Source organism: Panicum hallii, chromosome 7 (assembly GCF_002211085.1).
Source record: "Panicum hallii strain FIL2 chromosome 7, PHallii_v3.1, whole genome shotgun sequence".
Lineage (NCBI taxonomy): Eukaryota > Viridiplantae > Streptophyta > Magnoliopsida > Poales > Poaceae > Panicum > Panicum hallii.
The window spans coordinates 42,729,573-42,744,818 of NC_038048.1; the positions used below are offsets into that span (position 1 = coordinate 42,729,573).

General features: G+C 49.8%; 2 protein-coding genes across 2 annotated transcripts; both read right to left on the reverse strand.

Annotated features, from left to right (window-relative positions):
- Window positions 1-23: 23 nt before the first annotated feature.
- On the reverse strand, window positions 24-2,226 carry LOC112901290. Its single transcript, XM_025970169.1, has 5 exons — window positions 1,819-2,226; window positions 1,652-1,731; window positions 740-815; window positions 532-663; window positions 24-443 (listed from the first exon to the last, which is right to left on the reverse strand). Exons 1-5 carry the CDS (start codon window positions 2,143-2,145, stop codon window positions 315-317), a joined length of 744 nt encoding a protein of 247 aa, XP_025825954.1. The 5' UTR covers window positions 2,146-2,226; the 3' UTR covers window positions 24-314.
- A 1,370-nt stretch (window positions 2,227-3,596) lies between these two features.
- On the reverse strand, window positions 3,597-5,604 carry LOC112899894. The gene is made up of 2 exons (XM_025968546.1): window positions 5,129-5,604; window positions 3,597-4,268 (listed from the first exon to the last, which is right to left on the reverse strand). The coding sequence occupies exons 1-2, from the start codon at window positions 5,425-5,427 to the stop codon at window positions 4,100-4,102; spliced, it is 468 nt and encodes a 155-aa protein (XP_025824331.1). The 5' UTR covers window positions 5,428-5,604; the 3' UTR covers window positions 3,597-4,099.
- Between the last annotated feature and the right edge of the window lie 9,642 nt (window positions 5,605-15,246).

Genomic DNA, 15,246 nt, shown 5'->3' on the forward strand with positions numbered 1-15,246 from the left:
CTACAAAGCACATGCAGCTTTCATTCAGATAAGCGGACGAAAGATATTCAGAAATTTTCAAAACGACCATGCGTCCTACCTACATAAGCCAGATTGGCAGTTTATTTGTACACTACCATGGAAGTTGGAAGCTATAGGTATACTAACTAATATCAAATTCAAAAAAAAGACAGACGTCGACCCATTTGAAACCACATGCTGCTACAAGTCCACTTCAGTTTTGGCTGCAGCTTCACCTCGCTACTAATACATGCATCTCCCCCAAACGATGTTCAAGCGATTCAGAAAAATACAGGACAGGAGCACTGTTATTCTCAGTTCCAATCAGACTTATTTTGCTTCTCCTCGTTGGGCTCATCAAGCTTCCTCTTGAAGATGTCTGAATTACGAAGCCTTTCTCTAGATTCATGTGCTGATGGTATTCTCCTATTGTGCCTATCTCCCTGGAACAAATACAAAAGGAGTTCATCTAAGTTCAACTGAACCAAGATTCCAGGAGCCTAATATATTATTCAGTTCCTTGATTCGTACCATTCCAATTGAATCTCTCTTGTTTCCATGGTGGCCATCCTTCTCTTTAGCAGGACTAGGAAAGATGAGCTTCCAAGCTCTCTCGACAAAGTTGAAGCTTTCAATATCGCCACTCCTGATGCCTGCTTCTAACTGCAAGGGAAGGAAGCATTTCAGGAAAAAGGATGCAGCTTGCATTGAATGCTTGCAAGGAAGCTCACACACTGACCTGAATATGTAAAATGCAGATAAAGATGCTAGCAATAGGTAACCAGCTCTCATCAGGTGACAGTGACAAGTTAGTTCTGGAAAAGAATATCAGAGTTTATCAGTGAACTTAGAAGGCAACATGAATTCCATCTCCAACACAGAGATCAGAAAACGGGAATTTTTATGACGAATAATAAGATATGTTCGTAAAACATAGAATGGTTAGTATTAAAGAATGAGAGCAATTCGTACATGGTACACCACAATGACATGAGAATCAGGTGACAGTAATAAGTTATTTTGAAAAGAATATCTGAGTTAATCACTGAACTTAGAAGGCAGCATGAATTAAATCTCCAACACAGAGATCAGAAAAACAGGAATGTTATTGACGAATAACAAGAAATATTTGTAAAACATAGAACAGTTAGTAACTTAGTATTAAAGAACGGGAGCAATCGGTACATGGTACACTGCAATGATACGAGAATTACAGCAAAGGATGGCAACAAAATATATTTCCACTGATAGTTTAAGTTACTTAATACTCCAATTGAATCAAAAGAACCTACCGAACGGAGCACAGCAGTATGCACTAATTAAATTAAAGTATTACATATTACTACCTTACTGGGCTGCCTATATTACCTCATGAAAGGCAACTGCAGAGGAGTTCAATATAACCATTACTTTGATTCCTTAGGCCGCAAGCCCAGCACAATTCAAACATTAACAATTAGATTTTGTGAATTCCACAACTGATAGAACATATGACTATATGAGTATTTTTCGAGCCATAGACAGATGTAAAGCTATACAACCTTACAAAGGAAAGCCCAAAGTAAACCAACACATAACACAAAACCAATTGATCCAAAGTATAACAAAGGCAACAGAAATGGGTATCTCGGGATACAGAATCACAAGCCACCTGAGGTAAGGAGCCAAGTAGACGGCAGCGTAGACGAGGTACCTCCGCCTCCCGCTGTCCAGCCACGCAAAGATCCAGCTCTATTTGCACGAGGGAGACACCGAAAATTCCATCAAACCAGAGTAACAATGGATAGGAAGAGCACCGGAACCTCAGGTCCCGCTCACCAGCCAGTTGAAGTAAGGCAAGAAGGAGATGATCCCCATCACGGCCATCCTCGTGTCCGTGGTGCCAAACTCCCCTCCCTCCTCCGCCTCCTCGACGGCCTCCCCGCGGGGCCTGGGAGGGGGCAGCACGAGCGAGGCGAGCACGCAGGCGCCGATGGCGGCCGCGAACGGCGCGTCCTGCTGCAGGTCCGCGCGGCAGGCCAGCGCCCGCCGCCTGGGCCTGGGGAGGAGAGGAACAGCCCCGTGGCAGACACCTCCGCTGGAGGCGCCGCCGCCCCGTAAGCGGCGGAGGGGCGGCCGGAGGGAGGCGGCGGTGGAGGCGAGCATCGTGGTTGGCGTTGCGGGGGGGCAGAGCCGCAGAGGAGAGCGGGGCCGAGCAAGCAGGCAAACAGGGTTGGTAAATGGTAAGGACAGTCTTTTCCGCCTTCAGCAGGAACGATTTACGCTTTTCAGGTAGGAACACGCATAAATTCCTCCGCCACTCGAATCGGTTCGGCGTCATCTGGAGGCCATCTTGGGCCTGGAGAAACGCGAATCGTCCGGCCCAAATAATGTGCACTCTTTCAAGACTGGTTCTCCGCAGCCACGTAATGTACGAATCGTCCTGCCCGTCAGCCTTGTAATAACTCGGCCCGGTTCTTTCAAGACTGCTCTGGCCTCCTTGTTCCCAAGCTCACATCGGGCCGCAGCCCACATGGCTGGTCGGTCTCGTTTGACTTTTGCTCAACCAGTTTGACTCGGTCACTGTGGGTGACCGGCGACAGAAGCCAGTGTGACACTGTGTCACTGTGAGAGCATCTCCAACTCCCCTGCGCGCCTGCGCCTCCCCAACCACCCCAAGCAGAGAAAGCCGGGCAGGTGACGCATTTGACGCGAGACGGGGCAGCCTTTCCTGCGGGGTTGGTTCGTTGGTCGGTTTTGGCAGCGGACGCCAAGTAGTGGGCAGTCAGCGAGGCGCCATCACCGACCACAGTCCTTCCCTGTGAATCCTCATGAATTCAATTCGGCACGCCGTCAAGGAGTAGTGACGAGGGACGAGGAGGAAGGAGCGGGCACGCGCACATGGCCGTCGGTCGACGTTCCTTTCCGCACTGGAAGCTTTTCTTCCAAGCGCTGCGGTGCGCTCCTTCAGGAGAAGGCCTGCTCCACCACTCCGCTCTCGCGTCAAATGGGCATTCACTTCCGGCGCTGTTCTTCTACAATGCTCGCGTCGTGGCTGGAGGCGCCCGGGAGGGAACCCTGCAAGTGGAGCAGCTCGAGGACGAGTAGACGGTAGGGTCACTGCGCCATGGCTCGGCGAAGTTGCAAGTTCCTGTCGTTTACCCTGCGGCGCGAGTACATCTGCTGTGGTTTAGACGAGGACGGTACTGTCGGTACGAACCGACTTTTCCGGTACATTATTTGCGACCCTCGATTGCTAGCTTTCCCTCCGCGCCCTTCCTCGCTCGCTGACACCTCCGCACGAAGAGTAGTCAAAGCCTGCGCGCTGCTACAGCCAGCACCACGAAGCCGCAACCGTCATTGCAGAGGACATTGTTGAGGATATTGGCTTTGCTAATTATGTATGTATTGCTTCATTTCAGAGGGATTCTGGAAACATTTGCAGGGGTAATTCATCTCTCCAAATGTTCTTGGACGAGTAAACCGGATCACAGCAGTAGCTCATACATTTTACAGTCACTAGCCATTTTCAGATTTTTTACAAACACTCCGCCTTCCTGTGAGTCTCTGCCAGCCAAAAGATCTCTGAAGAAATTAAAGGAAAGCAAGATGATGCATGAGTAAGTCGTGGACTCAAGGGTCCATCCCATTCATTCATATGTCTAGTTCTTCTATAGCCATATGTTTTCATCAGCATTAGGAGAACCTTAAAGCCTAACACCACCACCAACTACTACCACATAGAGAGAGAAATTCACAAAATCCCCCAAAACCGAAGACCAGAACACCCATACAAACGTATAGTACACGGCAGCAGCAGAGAGCTAGCCGCATGGAGTCCTAAACACCAGCACAGGCACAGCACTCTCCTCCTCCTCTACTTCCATCTCTATACATCATCAGCAACAGCAACACATGTAGGCGGGCAGGCACGGCACTGACAGTGAAAGGGTCACAGCGCCCACCAAAGGCGCCAAGGGGTTTAAACAAAAACACAAACCCATATACGTAGCAACTGTAAGCGGGGTGGTTCCTGGTGGTAAGAGGGGATCTGATCTTTGCTTTTGGGGAGGGGGAAGCACAACACGACGAGCTCGTTTCTGAGCTTCCGTTCTTGGTGTTAGCCGGCGAGGATTGACCCTGCCCGGGCCTTGGGAGGCCTCGGCGGGGACTCCACTGGCGCCCTCGCCGCCACCTTCTTGGGGGTGCTGCTCTCCTTCCGCTCCATCTCCTCGTCCATTTCGATCTGCTCCCTCCTGCACTCCTCGGTGCAGAATGGGATGTCACCTCTGCACACAAGAGACAAGACCATGCATATATGATTAGCAGGCTTGGAATGCCATGAAAACCCCAAGTAGAATGTGATAGGGACAACACTGACACCGCGTAATTTTTCACATGGAAACGGGTATAAAAGGATGGTTGTCAACTTTGGATGCCTGAACTCTGAAGATGAAATATAAAAAGGGAGCATAGAACTCCTCATGAAACTGAAAAACAACAGTAGGTTCAGTCTGCCAACCAATTCATGGACCTGACCTGACAACACCCAACGCGTCAAAGCAGTGGAGGAATTTTTCTTGTGCCTTCATGTAACCGAACCCATAAATCACCCGTGCTTAGCTGCTAAGCTTTTCCGGATTACCAACTCCATAACATAAATTTAAGAATAAACGACCGGTTGTACTGCGGTAAATTGGCAGGAGCTCACGGCATGGTCATAAATAAGCGCACCAATTTAGGCCCCCAAGAATTTAATGGATTCACGCGCAAAAGCAACCCGGACGAACGCATCAAAGGTGACAAAACCTTCGCACCAACATCACATCGGAGAAACGAAAAAGAACACGCACCAAATTTTTCATGTTACTTTTTCCCCGTGCTGCACACATAAAAGTAAAATAAAGCACAGAAAAAAAGGAAATTCTGAGAAATACGCGCCGACCCCCACTTTCCCTGCAGCCGATTCGGCGGTCAAATTTCCTGTTCTTCCCGGAGAAAATCACCTTCCAAAGACGCTGGAAATGTCCATACCCCGGGACCCACCGCATAAAATTCCAAAATCATTCCTCCTTCCCAACGAGCGTAAAGCTAGACGAGCGGCGCAAGGTAGTAGTACTAGTAGCCATGCCGGGCAGGAGAGGCGAACCTGTACATGAAGATGTCACGGTTGCTGGGGAGGGGCTTCCGGCAGAGGAAGCAGGCCTCCAAAAAGTGGCCCAGCGGCAGCCCTCCCGCTCCCGCTCCCGAACGTCCTCCTCCTCCCGACGCGGCCACCAGCTCGTCCTCCACGCCGGAGCTGACGAGCCGCGTCCACGCCGCCGCCGACGCGCCGCCCCCGCCGATGGCGAACGGGCTGTCCCTGCTGCCCCCGCTCCCGCTCATGCCCCGGGCCCCTCCTCCCCCGCTCCCGGCCCTGCCCGCCGCGCCGCCGAGGCCGAGGTCCATCGGCGGCGAAGCAGAAGAGGAGCCCGCGCCCGGATCCACCTCGCCGCTCCGCGGGCGCGCGGCTCGTCGGCGCGATCCGGTCCGGCCCGGTTCGGTGGCGCGCGCGTTCGTGTCCGTGCGACGGTGCGAGGGAGGGGGAGAGGGACGGCGAGTTGTTTGTTTCGGTGTGTTTAAAGGGGGGACAGGAGGTGGGGGGTGGTTTTATGAAGTGCGCGGAGCCGGGGGTGTGGGTGGTGGGTCCAAGTGGGGCCCAGCAAGGGGCCCCCCTGGCGGCGTCGGGTAGTGGGATCCGTTGCCGCTGCAGGAATCACCTCGGCCCGGCTCGACTCCCCGGGTTGCTTTGCTCGACGAGAGCAGGGGAAGCCTCTGCTTTCCCCCCTTTTTTTCAGGTTTTCTCGAGCGTTCTTTTTCATGGGCACCGTGGGCCTGTGCCGTTTCGACGTTCATGCGAAACTGCTCTGACACTGTTTGTGGGGTCGACTCGGTCCGGGGCCACCTGTCAGTGACGTTCTAAAGCTTCTGCTGTTTTGCGCGGTGGCGCCAGAGCCTCTCGGGACGAATCTCTCCAGCAGCTTCGGCACCTGCTGCGACACGAGGTGCCCTCGGCATGTCATTGCAGTCAGATTTGATGATTCACGAGGACGGTGGAATTCTGTGACAAGCTTTCTCCATGCAACGAGCTTTACTGCTGTAATCGGATTCAGTCCCAGATCGGTGAAAGGCACAGTCATTTCCACGCTCCGTTCAGGCGTTCACGGGAGTTTTTATGATGGGGCAGGGCGCAGTTGCTCCCTCCGGGCCTGGAAGCAGCAAATGCCATTGAAGCCACGCATGTCACGTCCTCGCTGTCGGTGGATCGCGAGCCCCTGTAACTAAGCAGGGTGCGCGTTTGGTTGGCGAGTGAATAGGAATGGAGCCGCTCCGCTGCTGTTTTTTGCGTGTTTGGTTGTAACGAGTAAGCGTGGAGTGGCTTCGGAAGCCAAAAAATACAAATATTCCGCTAAGATGCGGAACAAGACCGCTCGTCTAAAACGACCGGACGCGAGCGCTTCCGTTCCTGTCTCCCACCCCCCCCCACCTCCTGACGCCGCCCGCCTCCCCTCCCACCTGCGCGGCACCGCCCCCCCTCCCCCAAAGGATCAGGCGACCGCTCGTCGTCTATCTTTGAATGGAATAGTTCTCCAACCAAATGCGGAACGGAATGGTTCTACTCTACCGCATCCTCCAACCAAATAAAAAACGGAACGGTTCCATTCTTAAAAATTTAAATGGAGTCATTCCATTTAAGTTAGCTCCAACCAAAGGCGCACTAAGTTCTCGGCGAACGAGCAGTCGCGCTCGCGCAACGCCTCGCCGAGATCTTTACAGCCGCGCGCGGCGGACAGGGCCTGCCGGCTTTGCTACACGCCACGCTGCAGCCGGCTCCGCAGAACACCAGTCGCCAGCCCCAGCAGATCAACCTGCACGCCTGATAACGCAGGGCGCCGCCGTCCAGCAGGCAGCAGCCATCGTCGTCTGGTCTAGCGTCTAGAGCGTAGACCGCTTCGTGCTACACGGACAGCTTTGACTCCACCGGTCAACCGGCGATCCCGTCCGGCGCCAGCCTCATCACTCATCACGCACCAGCCACCGTTTTTCAAAGCACGTACGGTCCAAAGCTCGAACCCTGCTTTGACGATGCTAATTCCATTGCAAATATAATAAACAGGTGGCGTTATATTAAGAAGAGATGGTTCTTTTTCCTCCACGTCCGGTCCTCGCCATGATCGACGGCGGCGGCGAACGGCTGGTGCCTGGGGCCCGTGCTCCAATCATCCGTGCCTCATCTTTTCCGGCGGGGTAGGCCTCCTGTTTCGCATTCCGGAGACCGGATGATAAGCAAGCTAGACGAAAGGGGTTCGCCGGAGACGCAGGATGGGCGCCGAGCTCGCTAGGCATGCAACCAGCCTAGGCCCTAGCTGGGGTTCCATGTTCTATAGTATGCTCGAGCTAGCTCGACCGGTGAAAGCGACGGGGCGCACCAGAACAGAACCCCCCGCCCGGGTCGTTCGTCGCGCGCGGTGGCTCCGTTCCTTCCCCACTAAACCACGGCTCGATTGGCCGGCGCGCGCACGCCAGTGGGATGGTTAACCGGGGCGATTACGACTGATGCCTCGCGCTTCGAAGCCAAGTTACCTCGGGTTCGGGGTTAACTGGAGGTGACAGTGGAGTGACTGACCTGTTCAGTTTCACTGTCTCCTTTACACCGGCCGGACTGACTGACTGGCCGACGCTGAAATCAGCGCGCGAGTAAACGTAAAGTCTAGAGCTCGCTGTCCTCGCGTCACCGTGGCAGTAACTTTCTTTTGACAAAAATCGACGGTATGTACTGCAGCTCCGTGATGCGGTGCGGCGGTGTGGTGTGCCGGCGAGGGACAGTGGAACGCGGTGTCCTGATCGTGACGACATGGAGGAGGAGAAACTGAGGGCCTGTTCCCCTGTCAAATCGCGGAGGTGAGAAATGGTTATTAGGAGGACACCTTTAATCGAGCCATCACTTTCACCGTGCAGCCGGCGTCACGCATCCATGCGTTGCTCCAATGAGGAGCTGGTTCTGAATATACATGACCGGTGACTTTCTGATTACTGTATTGTTCTTCGGAACAGCTGAAGAAATGGTCAGACTTGTATCTACTCTCCTGCAGAGCCTGTAGAACTTAGCATGCTGCGAGTGAATATGCAGTAAATCTCATGATTTTGTGCTCCATTGATCTTTGACGGAGGTACTTCGTGATGGAACTATGCAGGAGCAGGTTTTCTCTTCTCATCCACGGGCACTTTTTCCGTGGAAGGATTTTCTTGTTCAGAAGGACGCGGCAGGGAACACGTCGTGTTCAGAGAAGGCATGGTCCCTGAGACCCTGACTCCCCGTGCCTGGCGGTGCCTAGAGATGTTGTCTCAGCCTCACAGGTTGATGGTGCCGAATCGCAGTGTGAAATGTCGAAGAAAATGACCCAAGAACTCGCTTCAACCAGCTCCAACCGCTGTCCTTACACGACCATTCTTTAACGGGTGAATTTTTTTTTACAACACGAAGGACGTTCAGGTCTCCTTGTAGGTTCTTCGCTTTGTGAGTTGTCACACAGCATTACCAAAAATGCGTGTTTGGTGAGCACCTTTTCCTGCTCCTGCCCCTTTTTTATTCCTTGGAAGATCTTCAGCCAGTGTGCCTGGCAAGCAGAGTGGTTCAGTTAGGTGCATGTACTTCGCGTCCCGAATCTGAATCAAACTACTGCTAGGCTCTAGTCTAGGGCGCCGGACTTTTTGGTTGTTGAAACGTTTCGGCTCGCGGTTCAGACAAGGTCACGTTGCTGGTGGCGCTAGATTTGTTCGGATGCAGAGCACGCGAACAAAGTTTGGGGAGATATGTCCGAACCTCTGAATCCAATGTCGCCGTCAGGATTCAGTGATTCACCTCCACTTTTGGGGTTCCTGGTAGAATTTCTTTTTGGGAAACTAGAGGCTTCCATGACCTGAATAATTCAAGCTATAAAATTGAAACGGTGCCAAAACGTACTCAATGCATGTACAAAAGCCAGTCGTCGTTTACCATCGCTGTTAACGCACACACTGTTACTGTAGCTGCAGTGGCAGAACGTGAGCTAAATTAAATAGAGGTCAATTTAAAATAACAGTGTAAAATAACTAAGAAATAAAGAACACCTACATGTGTATATGCATGCATGGAGGTATGCAGGAGAGAAATTTTCATTGGAAGAAGCAGTCGGGGTCTACCTTGGCCTCCACTGTATATTCACCTGCTGGAATACCACAAGGCAACTTGCTGCTCGCGGGACGTCAGCTTCCAAAGGAAACGGGAAAAGCACGTGATGCAAACACAAAACCGGGGAAAAGTGCAGCGCGGGGCCCACCTGCCAGTGGCTGCATGACAGGCCAAAGCCCAAGGTCACGGGCGTTTTCATTTGCAAAGCCCGTGGAAAAACTCAGTCCGCTAGGAAAGTGACGGCGCGGACGCGCAACAGCACCGTTTCCAGGGCCCGTGCGCCCGGTGGGCCCCTGCCGCGTGTAGGTGGTGGGAACGCCTCGGGAAGGCCCACACCGTTTGGTCACATGTATTTGGAGAAGCCAGCGTCGTTGTGAAGATGGGAAACCAATGAGACTGGTGTTACGAGATGTATGAGTTTTCGTAAGTCGAAAATGTTGCTTGTTTACTTTAATGATATATGTGTGTATGCAAGTTTATGGTTTTCTAATCCTAAAGAAATGATGGTTTTCTGGCGTAACCTGATGGCTTTGGGGTAGGACTAAAGGGAAGAGACAATTTTGGTGACGTGTAGAGGTACCAAGTCCACAGGATTAAACCGTTGATCTCATTGATTTCATTTTTAATTGAGTGTTGCTTTCTATGACATCATTCGAAATTTTTACTAGCGATCTAAGCTATTCATGTTTCTACTGCTGTAATCTATGAGCTAAGCCTAATTGGTTAAATTTTTTTCTGTAGATCTATCCGATCAGATTCGAGCCACTATTCTTTCAGTGCTAGCTGCCATCCTAAACTGATAGTCGACAGTAAAGCTCAAGTTGTGTCTTCATTTAAGCTTACAATATGAGTGAGTGTGCCTACGAGCAAATGAGTGCTTGTGTAGTTGTGTGTATCTCGTAGAAAAGTTCTACATTTTATATTTTCTTTTAGAAAAGAAAAATACTACCAAACTAAGAGAAATGTGCAATTGCATTGTTGCATCTATATCATTCTTTTGCTATATTTCTCATTTTAAGAATAACTATAATTCTTTTAGAAAAATTATTACTCTCTCCGTCGTATAATGTATCAATTTTTAGATTTTTTTCCAAATTAAATCTTTTAAACTTTGACTATGGATGGTAAAAAAACATAAACATTAGCAACATGAAAATTGAAAGATATCTAGACTCCTAAGTGAGTTTTGTTGTTTAGATCCTAAGTGGGTTTTGGTGTTTAGATGACAAAACATATATACGTTCAATCTCGTTATCTAGCAGGTGCTAAAGTTGAACAAGTAAAATATATGGTGAAGTAGGACCACTCAAAAGGAAATAAAAAAACGGTGGTTGGAATTTACTCGAAGAGTATATTTTTATTTTATTTTTTGAGTATAGGAATCCCGTACTATCAAGAGAGACTTTGATCTGCAGGTTCTTTACTTAGAACTAGTGCTCAAGAGCACCCATACAAATACTTGTGAGCCAAAAAACCACTGATATTCTTGAGAGTGTCCCAGGTGAGTCTGGAGACTCCGGGTCCGGAATGTCCGGACACAAAGTTTGGAGTATCCGGACAATAATCCGGAGTCTCCGGATAACTGTTCACCATCAATAGATTTCTCTGAGTTCGGAGTGTCTGGACTCCAGTGTCCGGAGTATGTCCGGAGTATCCAGATATTTGCCCGGAACTTCCGGGCACCTTTTGCCCCCAACCCTCAACACTGAGCTCTCTTGCTCATTTTTCATGCTGCACAGTTGAAACATCTTGAAAGAGCCATCTCACACCCCTTCTTCTATCTTTAAGTGATTTCCATTGGGGATTCAAGTGTGAGTGTTGCAAGAGTAGAGATTTGTGCTTAGTGAGCTGCCATTCAAATCCCTAGGTCCTTGACAAGCCGATGATTGAAGTTTGTTACTCTTGGAGCTAAGTGCTGCTAGACGACTAGATGTGCTTGTGAGTGCTCAGCCGTATTATGAGCTCCACAAGAAGTTTGTACTCGCCATCCTCACAGAGGATTTCATAGCAAGCGACCTTAGGTTTGAGAGTCGGTCTCGCCCTTGGGGAGGAACATACGGGTTCTTAAGCACCGTCTCTTAAACTATTTCTCAATGGAGACGTAGCTCCTTTGGAGTGAACTCCGAGAAACAAATCCTTGCCTCTCCATGTCACCTTACTTTGAACTATTGATTTATTGGTTATTTTCTTGTGAGACTAATATTTTAGGATTTGTGATCGATCTACTATTAACAAGTATCTAGAGTAAGTCAACTGGTAAGAAACGCTCCAAAGGTACCACTAACTCTTCTAAATTTACTCGATCTAAATTACTGCATTATTATCTTTATTTTTGTGTAGATCATTCCATACCCGGACTCTCCGGACAATATCTCCGGAAACTCCGGATATAAAGTCCGGAGTATCCGGACATATATCCGGAGTATTCGAATATCTGTGTTACTGACAGTTTTCAAAGTGTTTTAAATTTTACGTTAGCCTATTCATCCCCTCTCTAGGCATCTTGAGGTCCTTTCTAAAATAATATTAGTTTATTCATAATGAAACCAACTATCATAATATTTAATATTTTCTATCTACATTAATTATTTTAAAAGATATTATTGGTCAAAGATGAAAATATTTAACTTTAACCAAGTCTAAAAGTTATTATATGTTTTAGTAAGCACCATCTTTTAAAATATATGATGTTTATGGCAATCTAATTATTAAGATATTTCTAAGAAATATATATTTAAAAATGAAGATGTCGGAGAATTTCTCCAGCCGGGTGGCTGAGTGCACCCGCCTAATCCTAGCTTAGGATGAGTTTGGGAGTAGTCAAGGAATGCTCGATCTAGAGGCGTATGAACACGAGTAGCACACACAGGTTTAGAGTGATTCAGGCCGCCGGAGCGTAATACGTAGTCCACTGTGTGATGTATTGTTTGTAAGTTTGGGCGAGGAACACCTGACCCTGCGTGAGTGTGAATCTCTCTTCTAACATGCGCGCTCTCCCTTTTATATGCTCAAGGGGACCGCGTACACTGAGCGGGGCCCCGACAGGTGGACCCGGCGATATATTAAATAACGTACACATTAGAGCCTTAAATGTCTCAGATCCGGAGATCTTCCTCGTCGGCCTCCGTGCGTATCCTCCGTCTGGATATAGTCTTGTGCCGTCTTGCTAGCACAGGGTCTGCTGCCGTTCACATGCGTAGGGGGAATCGTGCTGTCGGTATAGAGTCAGCTCCCGCTGATAGGTGAAGGGGCTATAATAACCTGCCGAGATGTAGTTTTTGCGCACCGTAGCAGCGCACACTGTAGCCTTCCTGCAATAGGTCATAATAACTCTTCGCCCACGCGCGTGGCGTTGTGATGTGACCATACATCCTGTTGTCCTACGAACCGCCTCGGTAACTCGCGTGCCGCCTCGGTAACTGGCGGGCTTACCGTGCTGTCACCCATACCTGCCCAACGTGTCAAAGGGCAGCCAATGCTCTATCTTGAGTGCGCGTACCCCAACCACCCACATTTAATGCGGTAGTTGGGCTAGCTTCTCGCAGAAAGCTGGTATCCACCGGACACGTGGCGGTGCTGATTTAGCGGCCGCTTCCTCAGGGGCACGTGGCGGCACCGGACCCCCTCCCTGGTGGGGTTAGAGGTCCGGGCCCCCCTGGCTGGCCCAGGCGCTCAGGCCCTCTGGGGGTCCGCTTCCACACGTGGAGGCCTAAGACCATCTCGCGATGGTCCGGGCCCGTGGCAGCTGTTTCTGAGCACTTCGTCCTTGCGGGTACGTGGAGGCACCGGACCTGCTAATACGTGGGAGGAGGTTCGGAGACTGTGCCCCCAGTTGTCAGGCCCGGACCTTATGCCCTATCACCCAGAAGCTTAGCGCGAGGTTACGGATTCGCACCTCTCGGGCTGGATACTCTAGTAGGAGGTACCCCTATCTATATGTACCGACAGAAGAGATTATTAATATTGGTTTTGTCCTTATAAACTAGGAAAATTAAGTAGACTTGCAATGTCCATGGCGGCATGACCTTGTTCTTTCCCTGCTTTGCGTGGGTTTTTGCTGTACGCATAATAATAGACTGAGTACACTTAAGTCGCTGTTATGATAGGAGAACCAGCAGCACATGCCGAGTTTGGTGGAAAGCAGCAGCAGCAATGTGCTGTTTTCGTCAGATGGGAGTGCCATATACGTCGATCGTGTACATCATACAAGAATCATACAGGAACAAGACGTACGTTTCCTTGGACCCCCTCCGACATTTCGTAATCTCCAATGTACTAATTCTCACAGCCATTCTCTAAGACAGTTGAGGGAACGGGTCCGGGCTGGCATAGGAGTAGCGACGGATCATGGTTCTAGCGGTATTTTCACGATTCAATTTAATTTTTATATATTTTTAGTTTAAAATTATATAAAATAAGAGTCTACCTCTTAGATTATCCCGGCTAAATTTTATAGCCCTCCCTTAGAAAGCTGGCCCAAGAGTGATCTTTAACCATTCTGCTTGCTAATCACCGTCATAAAGAGACGCCTCAGCTAACTCGAGCTTCTGGCGGTGCACTTCTCTGAAATATTAGCTCAAAAGCGCCATATTTTGGTGATGCATCAAACCTTGAAAGGGTAACGTTTCTCTTTTGTTTCTGAACTCCAACCTTCTCCGATGGCAAAAGGGAAAACTTCTGATGGTTTAGTGCATAATTTCATTATATTATATATCAAAACTATAAACCGAGCTAGAGGAGTATCATAAACTTAATCCTTTGGTATTTTACCGCTAATTTTATTAATATATTATAAAATTTAATATTTATAAAAATTTTATGAAACCTCCACTAGTCTAACCATAGCTGAATGAGCCGCAAAGTTGCCGGAGCATTCATTATTGGTTCATCCTCAAGCTGCCAAAGGTTCGAAACACCGGTTGCGATCATGATATTGTAGGGCCGAGAATTCCCAGAATTGCAGTTGTCAGAGCACCTTTTTCAGTTTTCAAAAGTCGGGCGAGAGCTTTTGCATTAACTGGTCTGTCAGTGTCAGTGCTCTAGAGAAGGCCTGCCTGGGTGGGTCGACTTAGGTGGATGGGCCGGGCCAAACTTCGGCTCATGCTTTCAGCCCATTCCGTTAGGCACACTCCTCTCGTCCAGAGCAGAAACTGTACTGTCACGACCTTAAAAAAAGAAGGTACTGTACTTAGCTAGTGATCACAGTTGGCCTGTGGGCAAGCAGTTACTAGCAACATATTTTAGTGACACCCCGTACCATGATTAGCTAATCCAGCACTGCACACTGAACAGGTCAATAATGAACGGAGTGGGGCGCGGTGCGTCATCTAACTCCAGTGCTTGGCATAAGCATCTGGACGGCGCTCAACTAAAGACTAGAGAGAGCATCCGTGGTGACCTCACGGCCCTGCTAGGTAGCTAACCACCCCTCTGATCCCATGCCTCCTCACCAACCAACAGTCTGCAGCGTAGATTACCCCCCCATTAAAAATCGATGGACCTCACTGAGCTGGTCCACCACCGGTGCTACACACTACTAGTATCTTAACACGAGTAGCCCATGTCTCACTCTACTCGCTAACCTGCCACTTGCTTTATACTACTAGCAGTAGCTAGACTACCGGCACGTACAGTATTTGGTGCGTTCGCCATCACGCATCCGATTCTCCCCCGGTCACGAAACCAGGCGCAAGTGCGGCAAATAATGGGCGACGGGCGGCGCTTGTTAATCGAGTGGGCTTCGGTGTCATTGTGGTGTCACGCCTTTGGAGCGTAGCAGCACTGGTTGTTAATCCATCTGCTGGGCCCTAATCAAGTGAGCATCCGGAAGATGAGATCTAAGCGCAGACCTTGCGAGTAAACTACTCGTCCTAGCAGCCATGGGAGGAGCTAAAGTAAAGCGGAGGCTGGCGCCGAGAGCCGGTCTCCTGGATTCCAACCGGCCCGGGGTTCAAGCTGGGGGGACACAGCTTGCGGAGATCAATGATCATGGACCCACCCCGTGGTTCCGCCGCTATCCTCCCATTTGTTTATCTCACGCCTGCCCCGGTTTGGCG